This window comes from Pseudoliparis swirei, chromosome 5 (assembly GCF_029220125.1).
Source record: "Pseudoliparis swirei isolate HS2019 ecotype Mariana Trench chromosome 5, NWPU_hadal_v1, whole genome shotgun sequence".
NCBI lineage: Eukaryota > Metazoa > Chordata > Actinopteri > Perciformes > Liparidae > Pseudoliparis > Pseudoliparis swirei.
Window position 1 is genome coordinate 12,748,178 of NC_079392.1, and position 20,617 is coordinate 12,768,794.

A 20,617-nucleotide genomic window follows, 5' to 3' on the forward strand; every position below is an offset into this window, starting at 1 on the left:
TCACAGCCTGATATTGTGTCACAACTGTGACGGGACTCCCCGGGACCTTTTGAATGCTGCGTTCATGTTATGAGTAACACCCACGCTTCTCCCGCTAGCACAAGTCATAAAATCTGTGTGTGTGTTTGTCAACATAATGCCCTGTGGCAGCAAATGGTGAAAGCTAGGGTTCGTAATCTTGAAAAACTAGCAAACGTATGTTAGATTAAAAAAATCGTCCCCAGCCAACAATTTTACAATGAAAAGAAAAAGCTCAGAAAAGTTTCTAAGTCTAGCAATAAAGTCTGCAACAGCCTTAAGGCCTCCCTCCAGAGACACGTCCCCCAAATATCAATATGAATGTAAACGACAAACGCGGTTATTGTTAGCATTTACAGATTTCAAGCTAGCAGCTGACGGAAGACTCTGGCGTCGAGCAATGAGTCTTCATGTCGCGGGTAGCCCCTACAATCATTACATTTGTGCCGAATATGGAATTTAATTTATTGATTGCGGTCAAGATGTCTTGAGAATTTTAACGAAAGTATCTGAAATGTTTCTGAAGAAGATTGACCGAGCTTTAAGCTTTTTTTATTTTAAGAGTAATATAGACAGCTAGCATATTGTTTGATGCTAGGTGCTACGTGTTTGAGGGCTAGAAAGGAGGGTCATATCTGAATCCGCTAACTTTATTGAACATTTTTATTTGGGAATTTTGGAATGAACGCAGAATACTACATTAAGTTTGGCTGCTTTCTTCCTGCTACGAAAACATTTTTGACCAGTTTTAGCATGACAATATCAACAAAGTAAAGCTGTTTACCTGTCGCATGCAGTCCACGAGAGTTTCAGCAATTAGTTCTTAGGCAAATACTTCAAATGAAATATATTGAATGGAGTTTTTGATTCCTGTCTGAACCTTTAAGCGTCTTTTCTGCATTACAGCGTTGACACTTGTTTAGCTCACCAGTCACAGATCGGCAGATATCTCACTGAATGAAGAGAGACGGCATCATCTTTTCATCTTGGCAGAGCATGCAGTATTGTCAGAGTATACAGTTTTATTTGTACTTGAACAGTATTTTCAATGCCAAGTTTTGTTGAGCATTGTGAAACGGTGCTAACGAGGTACCGCCATTTCATACAATATATCGCAATAGTCCCGTCTGCCACAACTGTCATCGGGTTCCCGGAGTCTCCCTGATCTAACAAGCTGTCACTCACTCGTAATGACCCCTGTGCCTGTTCAATGCTACTAATTGATTTATCAGCTTCCTCCTGCTCCTCTCTCTTCTTACCACATTGTGATAGGATCACTTCCCCTGTGCCTGTTGTGCTTCACGTATTGTAGTAATTTGCTTATGCATGTGAACGTCATGTTGCTCCCTGAGTTTTAGACCGAGGCCTCCCGGAGCCGACTTGTAGTCTGCCAAGCAGAAGATGATCATTTGTGGTATCAGTGGTCCTGCATCTCCCACAACGACAGACACTTGAATATCTGGCATTCATAGATGAGAGTAGCAAAGGAACCGTTTGATACATTCACCCCTCTGAACCTTTGTCTTCTCCACATCTTACTCACTGTGGCCTTGTTTTTCACTACGTTACACACAACAGCACAACTATGGCTAGCCGCAGAGCGCTAGTATGACAGTTTAACAATGCCATGAATCATTAAAAAGTTGGATATTTTTTGATTTCATTTACAGAAATTGGAAATCAATGGAATCTTTATATCCATTATTTTTCCGAGTGACCACAAGTGTTTCCACTGTTTGAGGTGAAACACATGAAGGCTCCACGTGCAACATATCTTGAACGATCCACATTTGCGCCGTGTCCTGAAGCCTGCAGTTCATTCGAAGGTTCACTGGATTTTTGTCACGTGACTGTTGGTCTCAGTCGAGTCGATCATGGCTTCACAGTTGTATGAATGCAATGCTTTTCACAGAATCAGGTTTAATCAAAGAGTTTATTTGGAGCAAAATGTTAAACGAAAAGTGTAGAACGAAGTGATTTAAAAGAAATATCACAATTTAAGCTCTCATTTTGTTTTGTTTTCTAACTGGAGCGTTCATCCCCATGATGTGTTCAAGGACCGTCAGAAAGATGATAATCTGATGGAAATGTTTAGCTTTTACACCTCTTTGCTATGATAAACGGTGTGGTTTTGGCACACTTTTCGGTCCCGCCGGCGGGTTTGTTGAGGTTCAGAGGAACACATTAGCGCAGGTAGTCTGATCTCATTAGACACTTTTCACTGTGACACTGAGAGACTAAAGGGGAAAAAATAGTCTGAAGAAATGTGTCCTAAACTACTGGTTTCGCTTCAAAACCAAAGCCATTCCACATTTAGGAATACGATTTCCTAGATTATCCCGCCCAACGGCCCACAGAGTTAGTTTAGCATCACATGAACAATCGTTTTTGGGGATTTGGCTCGAGGCCACGGGGTGCGGCGTCGGTGTGTGTGATGCACACAAGGTTAACCTATTCTTCTCTGTACTTCTTATCTGTTGATTTCCAAGTGTAGACACAGCAGAATATCTAGCAGTCTGGGAAGCAGTCCTCAAGGTAGAGTCTCTAAACGTTATCAGTGCGATCAAAGGATAAGACTCGACTCCTGCTCGGGGTATTATGAGAGAGAGATAAAGGCTTGAAACATCCTGATTTTGATTTTTAAAAAGCTGTGTCTTGTTTGATTGTCCAGCTTTATTATTAAATTTTTGTTACACTATTTCTCTCCCAGCTTTTCTCTTCCTGTGAAGCACTTAATATTCAATTTTGTTCTCTTTTGAGAAAAGAAGGAAAAAAAGAAAGAATATATATATATAACTATAACTGCCAGGATTAAACAAAATACCAATTTCAATATTATTTTGCAAAAAATAGGCTTCAAAAGAGACAGCTGATGTGCATTTCTATGTCGTTTCTGTTTTTTTCGCCCTCTGTAACCTCCACTGCCAGCGAGTGCCATCCCTCTGCCGCTCTCTTCTCAAGCCTTTAATCCCCTTTGCCCTGGAATGAATTCCCATGCCCATTAGATACCTCACTCAATACATTCAATAGGGACTCTGAAGCAGGCTTTATATCAGCACATAATCGCGCAGCGCTCCACGATAGCATGTGTAGGTGTATTATAGCTGCAGGGACATGTATTTAACTGGAATTAAGGGATATTCGGCTTCACATTGGTGCGCGCTGATGTAAAGACCTTAATTGGTCCACATTAGACATAGGTCAAACGGATCTGCTGGCTTAAAGCAAAGTGCAGTCATTTTTTAGAGAGGAACAGCCCTCACAGCCTCCCTGGCCTCATTTTACATTTGTTGTGGTGTGTTTCGCGACACGGCTATACCTGTCCCTGTGGTTCAGACCAACTATAAGGCCGAGTGTCTGAGGGCTAGCGACAAAACAAAGACATGCGAGTCGAGAAACAGGCCACATGTGAGCCGAAGTAGCCAGAACGAGTTCGGAATAGCGTGCCTGTCTCCGGCTGACAGCCGCTGGCTGTTGCTGGAGTGTGGAGGGGGAGGGGGAGAGGGAGGTGGTCATCGTGTGGTTAAACAAGGCGACAGCTGAATGCACTGAGAGGGGAAGAGGGCAGGGAGCCTGAGATTGAGGTGACCACAGGGACTCATTAGAAGAGGGCTTTTCAAGAGCAGGCACATGCCGTTCTGCAAGTGCACAGCCCCCCCCCCGTCCTCCGCCGAATAATGTACATGCAGCCGCCACGGTGACGTTAACATGGACGAGTCCGTGCATCCGTTGCTGTGGGATAATAAGTCCCAAAGCATGAGCCTTTTGGAATTACAAAGAATGGCGCACAAGCCTCCTCTTTTTTGTATTTAGTTTTTTCGTCGGATTCAGGCGGGAAAAGGGTGCGTAGTTGTCGGAACCCCTGCGGCTAGTAATTAACAAGATGAATCGAAGCGGGGCTGCGATCTCGAGCTCTGGACTGGATGGCCATCTTCTTGTAGCGGCAGAGGGTTTTTTATGGTTTACATTTTTTTCTCGGCACCGCTAACATCTTTAATGCGCCTTTAATGTGAAACGGCTGCAGCAAGTTTCCATCGGTCCAAGGGGGGTTAATTGAATTGAATTAACGTTACTCTGGCTCCGTGATGTCACGAGGAAACTTTTAGAGTCGACTCAACGGAGCTCCGGCGCAAAGTTACGCAACATCATCAAGCTCTTTTTTTAACAGCAACTGTGAGTTGCAAGGGCTTTGTTTCGTGGTGAAACATGGCACATTAACAAACAGCCGTTCTCTTAAAGAAAACCTGAAAATGATTCCCTACATAAGAGAAGTGCTTTTCTTGGCGAGAATCACGGTTCGCAAGCCAGAAAATTCCTCCTGTGATTGAAGCGTCTTTGCAAAGCAACTGATTAGTCCTGATTTAGAGTTCCAGATTAGATTTGAGTAATCTGAAAGAGCCCTTTCTCCAAATGTCATCATCCGTCATCTTTAATCCACTTATGTTGTGCGTAGGTGTACTGTGTTTGTGGAAATCTAATAAGACACAGCTACACATGCCTCGTCGTTTGTGCATCAGAGGAACATACTATATTTTGTCACCGCTACATTTCTTGTCAACCGAAGAAAAAAAACAGGACATAGAGCTGAATAATTGAAAGGATGCGATGCCTTGCATTATTTACAATTAGTGATGCTGATACTTATGCAGTGTAGTTCATTCTGCCGCAGAGAATCTGTTTTGATTTCCCCTTAAAACCAAAGTTGAGAATTCCTTCATGCTATTCCCAGGCTGTCAGTACTCCACTGTATCGACTTAAAATCATTTTAATACCCAATCAATATTTATGCAATTTCTTTGATTTTTTTTGAGTGAGATTTTTTGAGCCGTGGCATAAATGTTTTTGTAATGTCATCAGACGGAAGAGAGAGAGAGGGTGTGTGTGTCGTTGGAAAGGAGCGCAGGGCTTCATTTGGGCATTCTGTACTCCAGAGCTGTCGGGAAAGCCTTTTCCTCCTGGTTTGAGCCGGTCTTTGTTTTTATGATTAGAGCCAGAGAAAGGGAGCGAGGGGAAAAAAGGCAGGCGTTGCCATTTTCCCCTCATAATGTCGGCTGGAGGAGCCCTCATAATTTATAAGACACCTCACATGAAATGTTCATGAGGAATCTTGGAAGAGATACAAATGGCAGCGGAGCTCCAGCAACAGCACAGGCCGGAGGAGTCTGCTGCGGATCAGCCAAGGTAATTGGGTCAGAAAATAAGTTTAGGGTTCACACAGTGCGCTCCGGCGGAGCCGCCCATATTTCTCTTTGGAAGCCAACTGAGCATCGCAACTTAATGTATTAATAGGCTTCCAGTTTAGACAGCTTTGTGCATTGTCTAAGATGCTCTGGTGGAACTCATTTGCATTTTACTGAGGTCGCCCTCAGCAACCTCTTAGGAGTTTGCTTTTAGATGTGCCTCTACATGTCATAACAAGTGGGATGTGTGTCAGAGTAAAACCTTTCTGCCCCCCCACCCCCCTCTCCCATCCTCCTCCACCCCGCTTCCCCATCTCACTCCACCTCCACAGTCTTCGAATGCCTTTGGCCAACCATCTCCCCCAACTACAGCTAACTGTTTCTATTTAGTTCATGAAGCTGTAGCTTTTAAAGTCATGCTCTAGTAAACACGCAGGCACTGTGTGCTAATGAGTTTACATTTAGAGACATTTTCAAACATAAAAAAATACTTTCAACTTGTTGGAAAGAAAAAGGGCTTTAAAGGTGTGTTTCTTATGATGTTATGATCAAATCAAACCCTTGTAATTTATACAATTGATGGTCTGCATTTTATCAGCAGTAGTCGGTCTATATATTTGCATTCCTTGATTACCTTTCCATGTAGTAGTAGTTTTCACCAGAAGTGGTGGAGTCCGCCATTCCCGCCCTGAATTCAAATTGCTATTATTGAGCAAAACTTCACACAAGTGATTCACAGGAATGCCGTCCAGCAATTCTGTCTTAGTTTGTTCGCCAATGCCTCGGTGTTCGCTGTCCTTTCTCCAACTGTATCAGCATGAATGCTAAAGCTAACCCAACACTTCCTGCTGCAGCTGCTTCACATTAAAAGAATTTAGCTTGCGAAATTCACAACATCACATGTAGCATGAAATCAGAATTTAATGACTGACAACTTCATGGAAACAATACGGTGTTATTCGGAATTGACAAAAAATAAAAAAACACTTTCTCCTGAGCCCACGGTGTTGCAAACTGCAACTTTACCACTAGATGACATTAAATCCTACACACTGCTTTTAATAAAGAAAGAAAAGAACAAAACAATGAGGGCAAAATGTAACAATACAATAAGTGCAGTTCATTATATGTACTTTAATCCAATACATGAATAGATTTTTTTTTTAAACATGAGAATAATTGTCCTTTCACCTCCAATGGGATTATTGTCCATTTCAATTTGAAGCGCCTTTCACTGCGAGAGGATTTCCTCCAATCACAGCCGAGTGTTGCCTCTTTGTTGTGCCGCGCTGCACTCCGTGTGTCTGTGTTTGTATGTTGCGGTACACTCTGAGACAGAGGAGCATAATGCTGCTGGAAGGAGGTCAGCGACCACCCAGGGGGAGGGGGGTCATATGAGGCAGTCTGGTGACATGGCAACTAGGCTAAAGCCCATGCCTCACTATGCCGTTATGTCATCATCCTGCATGTCATTGATCATGTTGGTTTTTCAGTTAATTTCATCTGCGAGGGCAGTTTTCACAAAACATGAACACCCGTTTTTTAATTTTTTTAAATTTTAGCATAGTTTATGGGTCCTCGTTGCCATTTCTGTTCCCTCGTTATCTTGTCCCGGCACCGCCGCTGACCTCACAATGCTGCTTTCTAGTTTCTCAGCTGATGCATTGTGCCAGCATGGTGCTCCTCTTTCCCCGGAGACAGAAGTCCCGCCTTTTATTTTTTATGGCAGTGGTTCACGTGAGGTGACCACAAACCCTCCCCCTCCTTCCCACCCCTCCGCCAGGCTCGGGCGCTTGCTACACTGCCTCGTTGAGACAGCGCCACTGAGGCTCGCAAGATCAGCTACCGTGCGAGCCCAGCTGAGGCTCCCGGGCGCTCCCGTTGATAGATTTCATTTGTGAGTGAGCGCTTGACCTCGGGAACGAGTCGCCATGCGGCACGCTCGACGCACGCGAACGCAGGCGGGCCGATGTACACGGATCAAAGGCACGCATAAACACACCCAGGCGTCTTTGAACTCGCCCACACACACGCTCTCACCTGTTCCCTGCTCTCTCTCTATCTCTGTGTCTCTCTCTCTTTCTCTCTGTGTCTCTCTGTGTCTCTCTCTCTGTGTTTCTCTCTCTCTCTCTCTCTTCCCCCCCCCATTCGCCCTTGCACCCCGGGACCCCTCCACCACATCGCTCCTGCCAACCTGCTTCTATGACATGTAACCTACACTCTGTCCGTCCCCTCCCCTCTGTGTTCCCCCCCCCCCCCCACGCCTCGCCGCCGTGGGCCCTGACAGGCCGAGCCGTAATGCGTGGTGGCACAGGCTCGCCTATCCTCCGTCCTCCACCGCAGCCGCTCTGCAGATTGCTGTTTGCTGACATTGGGAATGAGATTAAAGGCAAAGGGGGGGGGGGGGGGATTGAAATACAGCGATGACAGCTCTTTCTCTTGTCATACGAAAGGCGACTGAAGGCCACAGCATTGTCGGGGCGGCGCGGGGAGGGCAATCGGAAGTAACACACTCCAACGTGTTGGAGTTATTGTCCGCTGTTTACCACCCACCAACCTATGGTTTTCTTATTGTTTCAGTCTTGAACGACGTGGGAAGAAGCTGTTACGACTTTGTACCTTTTGTCCGGCCCCCCTTTATTATGGTGTATCAATGCATCATTCGTGGGAGGAAAACCGTGTTGAAAAGTACTGGTAGATAATTAGTCGTCTCCACGTTCTCTATTAGTCAGGTCTCGATGCATTCCTCTCAGCGTTGTTAATATTGAACAACACATGTACTTTTTACTCTCGGATATTCAAATCCAAGCACAAGAAAAAAAACTTCGGCTGAAGTCCCGAAATGGATTTTGTGGTTCTTTGATGAGTTTTGGATAAGAAGCTACAGTTTGCTGGTTTTGCCTTTTGGGGTTTGCAAGGGTTGCACCAGCAGAATTGTATTCTTTAGTAACATTGTGCGAAAAAGTTTGGTCTCCCACAAAAAAAAAAAAGTTCCTTGCGATCCTCCTTTACATGCACGATCTTTGATTTCTGACGATGTAAGATCAAATTGAGCTGCAAGTGTGCTCCCTCTCTGCCTTTCATGCCGCTTCAATATCCCGGCGTGAAAAAACAAAGAAGGCAAAGACTGAGGGAAAATCTGAAGCGTTCTGCCACTCAACATCCCCCCGTTCCCAAACAACAGCGTCTCACTGCCACTACAAATACATTAGAAATCAATTATTTATGGAACAGAGTCAGGGCCTCTTTAATCTTTTGCTTTTATCCAATTAAATTGTCTAACCATTCTAAGCCTCCGCAGCTCACAGGGAATGCGCTTCTTTAATAAAAGAGAGAATAGAAGAAGAAAAAGATTTTCTCTTCAGTCCTTTTGACTTTCGATGTAACAGAGAAGAGACACTTCTGAGGGTTTAGGAATGAAAAGGAAAGCGAGTAAAGTGTAAATGAACCCCCCCTCCCCCCCCACCCCCACGTCACCATTGCATTGGTTCTACAGGAACTATTTGAAGTTTCGATACTAAGACTCCGGTTCCATTGCCCCTCGCGAAGGGCCGCTGGGGAGCGGTGAGACCTTTCATGATTCCTTTATGCCCAGCTGAAATTATTCGAAAGTATTTGCGATCATCTCCTTGGGGGGGAAGGGGGGCTTCAATTGCCGTGCTGTATTATTCAAGAAGCCAATTGAAGTAGTGTCACAAAATTGATAATTTGCTCACTTTCCACGCAGCCGCGTGAAGTAATTAACTCGCGGCCTTGTAACGACGTCTGTTATCGTACAGCGGGACTGCCGGATGAAACTAAAGAGAAGCTTTACATGTTCACACTTTGTGGATTGTATGTTATCGCCTTGCGACGAGACGCGCTATAGAACGTGAGGGATCTGAGGATTCTTTCAGAGCGCGATAACTTTTGTCCTCAGACGCAGGAATTGGTTTTAACAACAACACCAGTTGACGACCGTTTGGATAGTTGGTTAGATGCTCGGTTGGTTAGAAGTCACTCATGAAGTGAGAAGAAGCTAAACCCACCAAACGTGCACCAGTTCCACTTCCCCGAATAAGAGCATTTAAGTTTTCCATTAGTGTAAAAAATGCAATATTTGGGTTTTTCGACTGACGGTCAGTCTGACATCTGATCGGACAGGACACCACCTTGGGATCTGAGAACTTCTAACATTTCAGTGAGTGAACAAAAAATCAATGAATTTAAAATAATGGAAAGATTTATCAATTGTAAAAATAGAGCTGGACTGATTTTGTCGATGAAGAGATTATTCAGTTGATCTTCAGTCATTTCGATGCGTGTCAGTTATTCTTTAAGCGACGGTTCTCTGCTGTTAGATTCTTGAACGTGAAAAGGCTGGACTGGTTCCAGCGTCTTTTCTGTGAGATTTGTTGCTGGTTTCCTTTGTCTCAAACTGGATATCATCACATTATTAAAGGCCTGAAGGTCAGAAAACAAAGTAGCCATCTGTGTATGACCGGTCGGGCTGTAATATGAAATCCTGAGGGACATCTTATGGTCCGAATGATCGATCAAGTAATACGACGAACACGCTGGACGATCGCAGCGCCGTGTCTGGCAGGACATCCGGCGTGTCCGCGCCTTCAGACTCGCTGTGAATTTGTCCATTTTGGGCAATATTTAGAAATGGGAAGACTGGGAAGCACCGCTGTGTTCCTTGTGAACTCCTGTGTGGGCTGCTGATGCGTCTGTGCACACATTATATACATGTGTCTGTGTTTGTATAGACCCGTGTGTGTGTGTGTGTGTGTGTGTGTGTGTCAAGGGGTAAAATCGTGCACACTGCCACGCACAAATAGCTCCTGAGGGCCCTCGCGATTACAGACTGCCAAAAGGAAAAGGGATTTCCGAGAGGTTTCCTTCCTCTCTGTTTAAAGTGCCCCCCCCCCCCCCCCCCCCCCCGTGGGACATGTTTGGCATTCTCATCCCCTCACTGAAGATGGCCTGTGATCTGAAGCCACTAACGGGCTCGGCGTGCTCCGTCTCTGTCTCCCGCTCTCTCTCTCTCTCTCCCTCTGGCTCTCTGAAGTGATTACCCTGCTTGTGATTCCGCTGACACCCACATGTCCCCCCCGAGACGTGCCTTCACTAGTTTGTTTAATTTGCCTCCCTGTACAGTAGGTAAGGCAGCCGTAATTGAGGTGTGGATAGAGCCGTGGGAGCAGATGAAAACCAATAGCGGGTTCTTTTTCGGTTTTTTTTATGGGGGGGGAGACAAAACATTTAAACCCCGTAAGTTGCGGATGACAGCAGTCGACAAATTAACGTACAAGAGAAAATGCTGTGATCAGGATTCAGAGTGTTAACAGCGAAACGTCTTCAGCGGCAATCCGTCAGCCCTTTTGTTTCCCTAACGTGTCCCCAGTCAATAAGCGGCACAAATCACAGCGTTTCAACGAGGATTTCTTCCAAAATCTTGCTGGGAAAGTTGCAACCGCCATGAGCAACTTCTCTCCACCGAGGCAAGATAATGAGTTATCTGAGATTATGAACACCATTAGTGGGCCTCGCAGTCGAGCAGATATTTGATCTCAACAACACACGACTTGCAAAACTTGCTCTCTGATACCTGAGACAGATTTCCGCTTGACGCCCCGTTTGAATTTTTCGATATGCAAAACAGCGAGTGTGAACTGTGTAAAATGCGAGCATTAGATACTCTATCTCCCCCGGTTAGTGTCTCGCCTCTGTCTGTGACACGCTTGAACTGCTCCGTTCAGAACATACAGGGTGTCAATCATCGCTCCGAATCAGCCGTTAGATGAAGCCCAAAAAATGAAAAGGAACCCACCCCCGCCCCATACAACTCAACTTTAATTAATTAAATATACTGTATCATGCTTCCTCTGAGAGATTGCATCTGTCTTCAGATGTGTTAAAAAATAAAACATTCTCATATCTTTTTAAACCCTATTATTGTAAGATACCAGTAATTAAATTGACAGTGTTATTAATTGGTTTGAAGATAACTTGCATTGAGTCGAGGACACCTTAAACTCAATTAGAGATATCTCCGACTCAATTAAAAATATCCAAATGCCATGTCCCGCAATATGCAATCGGGCTCTTTCTGGCGCAATAATATCCGTTCACTTGTGCCCCCTTTCTGCCAAAGACTTGCTTGTACTTCTAAAGTTTTATCACTTCAAGGCCCGATTTAGTTGCAATAGATGTCGCCTGTGTCACACTTTGGCGATGCGTTTGGTTTCTTTAATGTGGCATAATTATAGTATTTAATCCTTCCTTATCCGGGTGTTTGAAATAGAAGATTAGGCACTTCTGACTTTGTTTAAAGGGACGGCTCCACGTTGCCGGAGCGAAGTGGATCCACGGGCGGCAGACCCGGTTCATGGACCCGGTGGTTGAACAACTCCCAGTGAGCGGTCAGGCGGACGTGAACAGCAGTAAACTAGTTCTAGTTCTTAAAGAAATGATTTGTCAGCAGGAAGCTCATCCGTAACTATGTTGATAATCAATTAGGCCCTAACTCTCCTCTTCAATGCTCAACATGAACTATTTCCATCTCAAACATTATGATTTGATGTCTCGTCTCATTATTATTGGAATTTTAATTCCTTTGTGTTTTCAACCGTTGATCAGAGGAAATGAGCCATTTGGGGATGCCAATTCCAGCTTCCAGAACTTTTCTTCAGCAGTTCAACAAACTTTCCACAAACTTTCCACATCGACCAAATCTGAATTATTTGAATCGAAAAAAGAACTTGCAAATGGTTAATTATTTATTTCTTGTGTTGGCAACTGTTTTATTATCCGTTTTTTGCCAGTCGCGTCACTTTAACATGACAGATGGTTCAAAATACTACAATACCCATGAGCCTCAGCTAAATGAACCATGATGGTGCACTTCTACACTGCGACCATTGAGTCCATCCTCTGCTCCTCCATAAGCGTCTGGTGCGCTGCAGTCTTCCCTGGTCCTTGGCGGTGACTCAGACTCTTCCATCCTCAGGACAATTTCGACAGTTGCACACCCGTACACATATTTTCTCTATTAAAATACACTTGTTTTAACTTACTGTTTGTTTGTTAACAATATTGTGTCTCATACTGTTCCACTGTGCAGGTATCGTTATGCACCATTCACCGAGCCTAATTCCTGTAGCTTACGTGGCAATAAACCGTTGTGATTGGGATTCTGGTCACTGATGAGTCAAACGGCGCCTCACATTGTCTTTGGGGAAAAGAGTGAGTGAGAGACCATTATTCCTGGAACAAGGGGGCACATAAATCAGCTCCTCTGTGTACGCAACTTTGTAAGTGACCATAGAAATGATCATGGAAATCATCATTAGTTTTCCCTGTTTGACGCATCTCTTTGTGTCATGAAACTATTCATGATAAATCCACAGAATCATACGTGATTATCTTGACAGTGTTGAGAAGAAGCATACAGTAAATCTCCTGGCAAAGCCCTTTCCTCTTGACGCTTCCCATCAGGTTTATTATGATCAGGGCGCCTGCCAGTGCCTGGAAAGAGTCTCACTCAACAGTCTGCACGGTGGGATCATTCGTTTGGTCTGGATGGTGTTTCCAGTGAGCGGATCGCGACTGTCGGGGCGCCGATGAATGTTATCTGACCTCAGAATATCTGGATTTACACTGAATCTGTTCTCAGCCTCCCCGCCTCTTCCTCTCCCCAGGGCGCTGTGCCAGCTGCGGAGAGAACGTGGTGGGTGAAGGAACCGGCTGCACCGCCATGGACCAGGTCTTCCATGTCGACTGCTTCGTCTGCATGACCTGCAGCACCAAGCTGCGCGGCAAGCCTTTCTACGCTGTGGAGAAGAAGGCGTTCTGTGAGCCTTGCTATATTGTAAGTCACAACTTCTTTTTGGTCTCTGCCTCACCACCAACTCTTTGGCTCACTCCGGTTGTTTATGTGTCCATGTTTCAAATGTCCACATTATGAATTCACGGGAGGGCACATTGGTAGCCTTGTGCCTGGAATGTTTATAGATATCTTTACTCCAGGCAACCACGTTGGGTTTCATCAAAGCCCGGCAAACAACTTAATTTCCTCTTTTTTTTTCCTCTTTGGTTTTGTCTTGGGCCACACAGTGAAACTGTCTTTCATCTACCCCTGAAAAGGATTTCTTGGAGTTATGCAATTCAGATACGGTTGAAGTACGTAGACACAAAAAGATGCTGAAATAATGTGGCTCACAAGTCTTGGGTTCAGTATCTTGTGTTTGATATCAGAACTTACGGTCTTTGAATGTGTTCTCAGATGGGACCAAGTCTCAAGTGCCAAGTCATGGCAAGACCCGTGTTCAGTCCAAAGTCTAGACTGACCAGTCCTGAGTCAAGTCCTCAATAAGTCATAATGACCTCTTCACCAAATCCAATTCCATTTGCATTATTGATCTCTTTCACTGAAAGTCATGAAGTGATTATAGGACTTGAACATGATCCTAAAGGAATGTTGCTCTGTGTATGCTGGGTGTATAAATCGGCAACTTCTTTTCCAACACTTTAGCCATATTGACTTTATAATATGATAGTGTGTCCATGTGTTGTTCACAGTTGTATGCTGCCCCCACGTGACCAATCATTTTTGCAATTTAGACAATTGTTGCCTTTTGTTGATGTTGACAACATAGCGAAATGCTAATAGCAGCAATGAGATGAATCAACATGGCTCAGCGTTGTCTTGGCTGCCCACCATGACAACCTGAACGAGGATTCACCTGTTCCCCCTGAACAATGATCTCAGAGATGCGTTCATGGTCTTTTTACAATAGTGGATTTCTAGACAGCTCTTCCTTGGTGGATTAGATGATAATTATATTGTTTTCACACGCCCAGCATTGAGTGAGCTGATGCATAACTATCTGGAGTTACAGCTGATAAGCAGTCAGATATGGTTTGAATAATATTAACTGAGTGTTAAAATCACGTTAGAGTCTAACACGGTGTTAATTCTCTTCATGGATTACTTAAAGCAGGAGATTCTGCCTCCTCTCTCGTCTCATTTGAACTATCTAAATCAGTCTTGTGGTCAAAACTTGACTGACTGAGATTTCCCAGAAGGAGTCTTAATCTGTTTTTATTTTAGTTTTGAATTGTTATCTGTTGTGGACCTACGTGAGTATTTCCTAGCACAACATGTTCAGGACAGACTCATCATCCGGCAAAACCGCAAGGAAATTGTTTTGCAGAAGTTGTTTCCCTCATTCGGTTTCTTTAGAAAATCGCTCCGTTTTGTCAAAGCCTGGATGTGACGGGGTTTCTATTGTCAGCAAGAACATGGCTGAGTTTGAAGGTCATTCCTGGAAGTGTCTGTGCAAGGCAATCAGCCTTTTACAATGGGAAATGGCTTTGACTGTAAAATGCCTTCACTGTGACTTTCATTCTGGTTTTCATGAAGAAATATGCGATTTCTATCATTGGATTCAGTTTGTTTTAAAACTTGAATGAAGCTGAACGTCTTCTGATTCAAATGAAGCACATAAGGAAAAGATAATAGTTAAAGCATAACCTCCAACCGCCACAACAGCTATGTTCACGTTTTATTTTTTTATTTGGTTATGGGGGTGGGGCATATTTACACTGCTGGTCATTTTTTAATCTTTCAAATTTCAAATGTGGGTAAACCACAGCCTTGTCACTGTCACTTTTTACCCAGCCTAATCCCATGGAAGAGGGGGACAATGTCCAACCCTCACATTCGACATCGGCTGCAGAACAAATGAAGACACCCAGTCCAGCGGGTCCTGCGGGCTTTGGCTTTCCCTCCATCCAGAGCATGGAACAGATTTATATTGCCCTAAAATCCAGATAAATATCATTTATACAGCATATTGAACTGTTGAGCAAATGATTTATACCAAAATTGCTTCACTGCGACAGCCACCTACTAAAGACTTGAATCTCCTCAAGTGATGTCACTTGAGTCAGCGTTGAGTCACTCCGGGGGGGTGGAGATAGAGTAGGCCAGCAGCTCCATGCAGGCAGAGTTGCATTGTGGGCAATGACCGTGCCAGGTTTTTGACGAGGAAGGAGAACACGTGACAGGAAAAATAAATCCTCTCTGGTTCTGCTGCATCGATTTCTGTAACAATGTGGTTTGCTTTGTTTTAGTGGATGAGGGGTGGAGCGTGGTGACGACCGGGCCAGCTAAAAAATAACTTGGTAGATTTTTGCGTAAACACCCTGCACCGATGAGTATTTGCCCCAAAGAAATAGCTTCAACCACATCGTTGATTCCTCTGACACATCTGTAATATTTCCCTCACTTGCAGGAAATGGCTCGATGGCCAATTTACCAGTAAAGCAAAACCAGTGGCAGGCCATCTCTTAAATCATCCCCTTTTCAGAGGCACTCACCGAGATTGTAGTTGTCTCGTCTGGAAGTTCTCCAACTCTCGATACACGCGCTAAAGAGGAGTGGGATAATTTAAGAACTTTATTTATGCATTTCATCAGCATAAATGTTCTTCTGGCACAAGATCAAAAGGATGGGGGAATCTGAATTTCTTAATGAAAGTAATTTCTTCTTCTTTTATTCTCATCCTCAGGGTCATATGCCTCCGTACGATTAGAGCGTGAGCGTGAGAGTTGGGTCTCTGCAGAGAAACGTCATATCCCAGAGAGAGAAGGGGAAAGTTCAAGTCAGTCAGTCGAGGAATCTCTCCCAGCAACGAGACACTGTGAATTCGTTTGAGTTTTTTTTGACTGCAGATTGTCGTTCTGTTCTTAACCTCTAATATTATATGAGCAGCAACCAATAATCCCCTTTGCCAGGAATTCCCGGCATACATTTTGCACTGGCAAAGCTGATTGCCATCCCGAAAGGTTTTGTGCCAAGTATCAGAGGAGGCGATCAGCAGCCATCCTTATCCGCTTCAAAACATTGGCTCTTGCGTACCGTGCTGCGAATGGATCGGCCCCGTCTACATCCAGGATATGGTCAAGCCTTATAACCCAGCACGTTCGCTCCGCTCGGCATCAACCAATCGACTTGTGACTCCTGCACTTCGAGCTAATCACTCGACATAATCCAGACTGTTTGCTGTCCTGGCTCCTCATTGGTGGAACGAGCTCCCCACTGACAGCAGGACAGCAGAAAGTCTCTACATCTTCCGCCGGAAACTAAAGACACATCTCCTCCGACTATATCTGGATTAAAAAACAGATTAGCACTTGAATGGCACTAATAATGGTATTAGTTATGGTACTTTTGTAGAAAGAAATGTTACTTTCTTGATTCTTGTTGTTCTGAGTTGGTACTCTTGGTTGAATGCACTTGCTGTAAGTCGCTTTGGATAAAAGCATCAGCTAAATGACATGTAGTGTAATGTAATAATCTGGGCGCAGACTTTACATATCCCGTGGGAACAATGCCGATGTTTGTGTTTCGCACAATCCGCCTCGTTTAAACTGTTTTACGTAATGTCGCTTATTCCTTTTCAGTAATGTGCAGCAGCTCGTCGGTCATCGTCACCTGCGTGCGTCCTGGTTTTACAGCCCTGCTATCTCTACCCGTGTCAGCGGCCTCGGTCACACTGCTGCCCCACGGCCAGCGGGGCAGTGATCAGCCTTTGTGTTTGGCGGAGCCTTATCGCTGCCCATTTGAATACGCAGCGATAAACTCCACATACGGCCGATTAATGTCTCTTTCTTTTGCATAGAGCGCTCCGTAATCGTGTTCATGTCACCATTGGCATTTATTAGATTGTTTTTCCTCCCGTTGTCTGATGCCTGAGGTGTCCATGCATCTTTCCCCCTTTCCTTGTTTGCACACATGAGACTCAAAGTATGAAACCTCAAGCAAACTCGGCAGTTTTGTCTTTTAGTTTTGACTTTAAGTGCCGCTAAGTGTTTTCCAAGAAAGCTCTCACGTGAGACTTTTTATTTCCCAGTGGATTCAAAGCATTGCTGCTGACTTCTTTCCTCCTTTTTTTTCTTTTTCAGCTGCAAACTGTATCAAATGAATGACGGCACATCTAGATATTCACAAACAGGAGGGTGACCCAGTGGGGCGGGACGATAAAACAAAAGTATTTAACCACTCCAGCCACGGTGGCGAGTAATCGCCCTCGTAGATGGGGATCCACTGTGGCATTTAGAATGTTTTCATGTGTTGACCCAAAAAATGAGGACCGGGGTTCACACTAAACAACCTCAGATTACGACCTTAAATGCATAGTAAATTGCAGAAAGCTGAAGGTTTGGGGCTTCTTTTATTCTCCTCCTTTACATTCTTGAAGAGCACAGTCTCTGCTGGAGCTCGCTGAGAGCAAAGATATGAGGCGTGATACATTTAAGAAGAGTGCTCCACTCGAGGAAAAGTGCTGCAATTTGTGAGATTAGGTCCAGGTACGCGGCGAGTGTAGTGCTCTGTGGTTGGAATGACGGAAACACGAGTTGGATTTCCTTTCGTGGTATTGAACCGCATTTCAATACTGTTTATGATCTGTGGTTTTTTTCATTCAATGTGTTAACATTCTATATCAACCTCTGCACATGATCGCTTCCACTGTCAGTGGTAGAGGCCGCCACACAGATTCCACAATAGCACAATAACAGAGCTGTGAACTTACTGCTAATGCCAACTTGTTCTCTGGCTTCTCCTTAAATTTTATGAAGCAGTCACAGGAAATGTGCTCATAACGGAGGTTAGCGCTGGCGGCTATCGTTCATCACAAATTATTTTATTTTACGTTGATTGAGAGCGGATCGGTTTGTATTGCAGGGAGTATGGAACAGGAAGCAGGCGCCTCCAACGAGGCCTGATGCCGGCTTGAAATCTGATCGCGGTCGCAGTTGGTTTTAACTGACTTCTTGATTTGTTTGGCTGTTGCTCCTCTTTTGTGTTTCTGACCAAGTAGCTGCTCATATCCAAACTTGTTGCTCCTGATGTTGGAAACCGCCGGCGTCGCCACATCCACCAGGACTGAAACCTTCAGGACGAGAGCGCTGAACGTTCCTTCCTGTATTCAAGAAACTAAAAGCAACTGCGGCCACATTCATGGGCCTCTCTAAGCAAATGAAGCCGCTTTGTCCCGGCGGTCATGATACCGTCTTAAGAATCCAACCCGAAATGTCACCACATCTATTTGAAATTATACGTTTAGTAATTTCATGTCTCATTTCACTTGAGCAGGTCTTCTTTTAACCGGGATAGCGTATTAGTGAACAGCGCTGAGAGCAACAAGGACTCTCCCCGTGTCTGCCGGCTCGGCTGGTCTTTGAAGAAGTTCAATAGTGGGATTCGGTGCCACCGAGTTTAATTGCTTACACAAGCTGCCACGACTCCTGTTCTTCAGTTCATTCGATGTCCTCCATCTCTGCTTTGTTGCCGCTTTCTCGCAAATAACTTCAGCATTTCTCCAGCCAAGTTATTTGACTTTAAAACGGCTGCTCAACCGCCCTTGGCTTCCGGTTTTTCTGCAGGTATATAGATCCATTCAGTCCGCTAAACTGACACCATGGACTTGTGAGAAAGGCTTCCCTGTTTGAGGCAGTCACACCTCCACTTTACTGTTTCTACTACCACTTCACTTGAATATAGATCATCTAAAGTGCAGCTGGTTTTATGTGAACTGTAATGAGACTGATGTGAGTAACACAAGGTCGTGCCAGGAGCGGAGCTTCCTATTGAAAGAGCAGTAATAAAAGAGATATGGATTTGTCCGCACACCAAAAAAAAAACCTTATCTATTTCTGCCTCTTTTGACAGGATTTCAGAGCCCACCAAGGTCACGGGCGGCAAGTCGCTTGAATGTAATTACGTTCATTATCTGGTGTTGTACTTTGGCTCTGTTATTTAAAATGAATGGTTCGTCTCATTGTCCACGTCGTGCTTGTGGCAGCTGCCAGTCACCAGCGAACGTTCATGATTGACTGATGAGCTTTTAACCCCCCCGTGTCTGTTTGTTCCGTCGTGTAAAGTTGTGATGTCAGCCTCACCTGCTCGCTCCCTTCATATTGCCTCTTTGGTTTTTTTTTTTTATGGCTCAACTATCTGCTGCTTTTTTTTTGTGGAATACTTTTTCAAATGCAGACTCACTTTTTCCAGCACAAACTCTTAATGTGAATTTCTATCGTCAGCAAGGACCCTCTTTGAGAAACATCCTTTTCTATGGGATTTCCCAAAAAGGCACATCGTATACACAAAGATATTCCACATTTAGAGGCTTTTGTTCAGAGCATACTTTTTCTGTTTTTATTGATTTCCTCTCCTCACCACATTAGTCTTGTTTTTAAATGTATAACTTTTGTAATGGGTCTACTTCTGCTAAGTGTTGAGGAAAACGCAGATGTCTGCATCAGCCACAAACACAAGTTTGATACACAAGGTACTGCAATCTAAAATAATCCAAGAGATATACTAAATGTGAAAATCAAAGAAGGAACTATGGGACTTATTTTGGGCGGCTCCAATGTTTGATTCATTTTTGGTGCAATAGTTTTCCAGTATATTCCGAATAAACAGACTACACCTCCCCTCAGAGACTTGGCATCTCCTTCTCTCATATACAATCGGCTTTGATGGTGGGAAAAGTCCCAGCCAAAAAGAAGTGATTCTCAGAGACCAGAAAACAGCAATTCCACATTGCTTCCAAAGATTTAATTGATTTCCATCATTTGGGTAAACCTGAACTGTCAGTCTGTGCAGTAAAAAGTCCCGGGCACTTCTCCAGTATGTTGAGACGAGATGAAAGGGTTGACGTTGGGCTTTCTGATACCTGCTTTGTTCTTGGTAGCATTGAACAGATTATCAGGGGGGAGTTTACCTCCATATACGGAGGACACTGGTTTTTAACAATGCATTTCCTTCAGAGGAATTCTGCCCTTGCCAGCATGGCGCTGTATGTGGAACCATTGTGGAGTAGTTCAAGTAGTTTGAAGATTAATACAATATGTACACTACCGTTCAAAAGTTTGGGGTCACCCAGACAATTTCGTGTCTTCCATGAAAACTCACACTTTTATTTATCAAATGAATTGAACATTTCATAGAACATATAGTCAAGACATTGACAGGGTTAGAAATAATGATTAATATTTGAAGTATTAATTTTGTTCTTCAAACTTCAAGCTCAAAGGAAGGCCAGTTATATAGTTTATATCACCAGCATAACTGTTTTCAGCTGTGCTAGCATAATTGCACAAGGGTTTTCTAATCAGACATTAGTCTTCTAAGGCGATTAGCAAACACAATGTACCATTAGAACACTGGAGTGATCGTTGCTGTAAATGGGCCTCTATACACCTATGGAGATATTTCATTAGAAACCAGACACTTCCACCGTGAATATTAATTTACCACATTAACAATGTATAGAGTGTATTTTTGATTAATTTAATGTTATCTTTATTGAAAAAACTGATTTTCTTTGAAAAATAAAGACATTTCTAAGTGACCCCAAACT

General features: G+C 44.0%; 1 protein-coding gene across 12 annotated transcripts in view; it reads left to right on the top strand.

Annotated features, from left to right (window-relative positions):
* lpp (LIM domain containing preferred translocation partner in lipoma) overlaps positions 1 to 20,617 on the top strand; it is a 131,446-nt gene that overhangs the window by 96,472 nt on the left and 14,357 nt on the right. For all 12 annotated transcript variants that reach the window (XM_056414710.1, XM_056414713.1, XM_056414712.1 and 9 more), the window contains one exon: positions 12,884 to 13,053. In XM_056414710.1, coding sequence (XP_056270685.1) covers positions 12,884 to 13,053 — 170 coding nt within the window. The remainder of the gene's footprint in view (positions 1 to 12,883; positions 13,054 to 20,617) is intronic.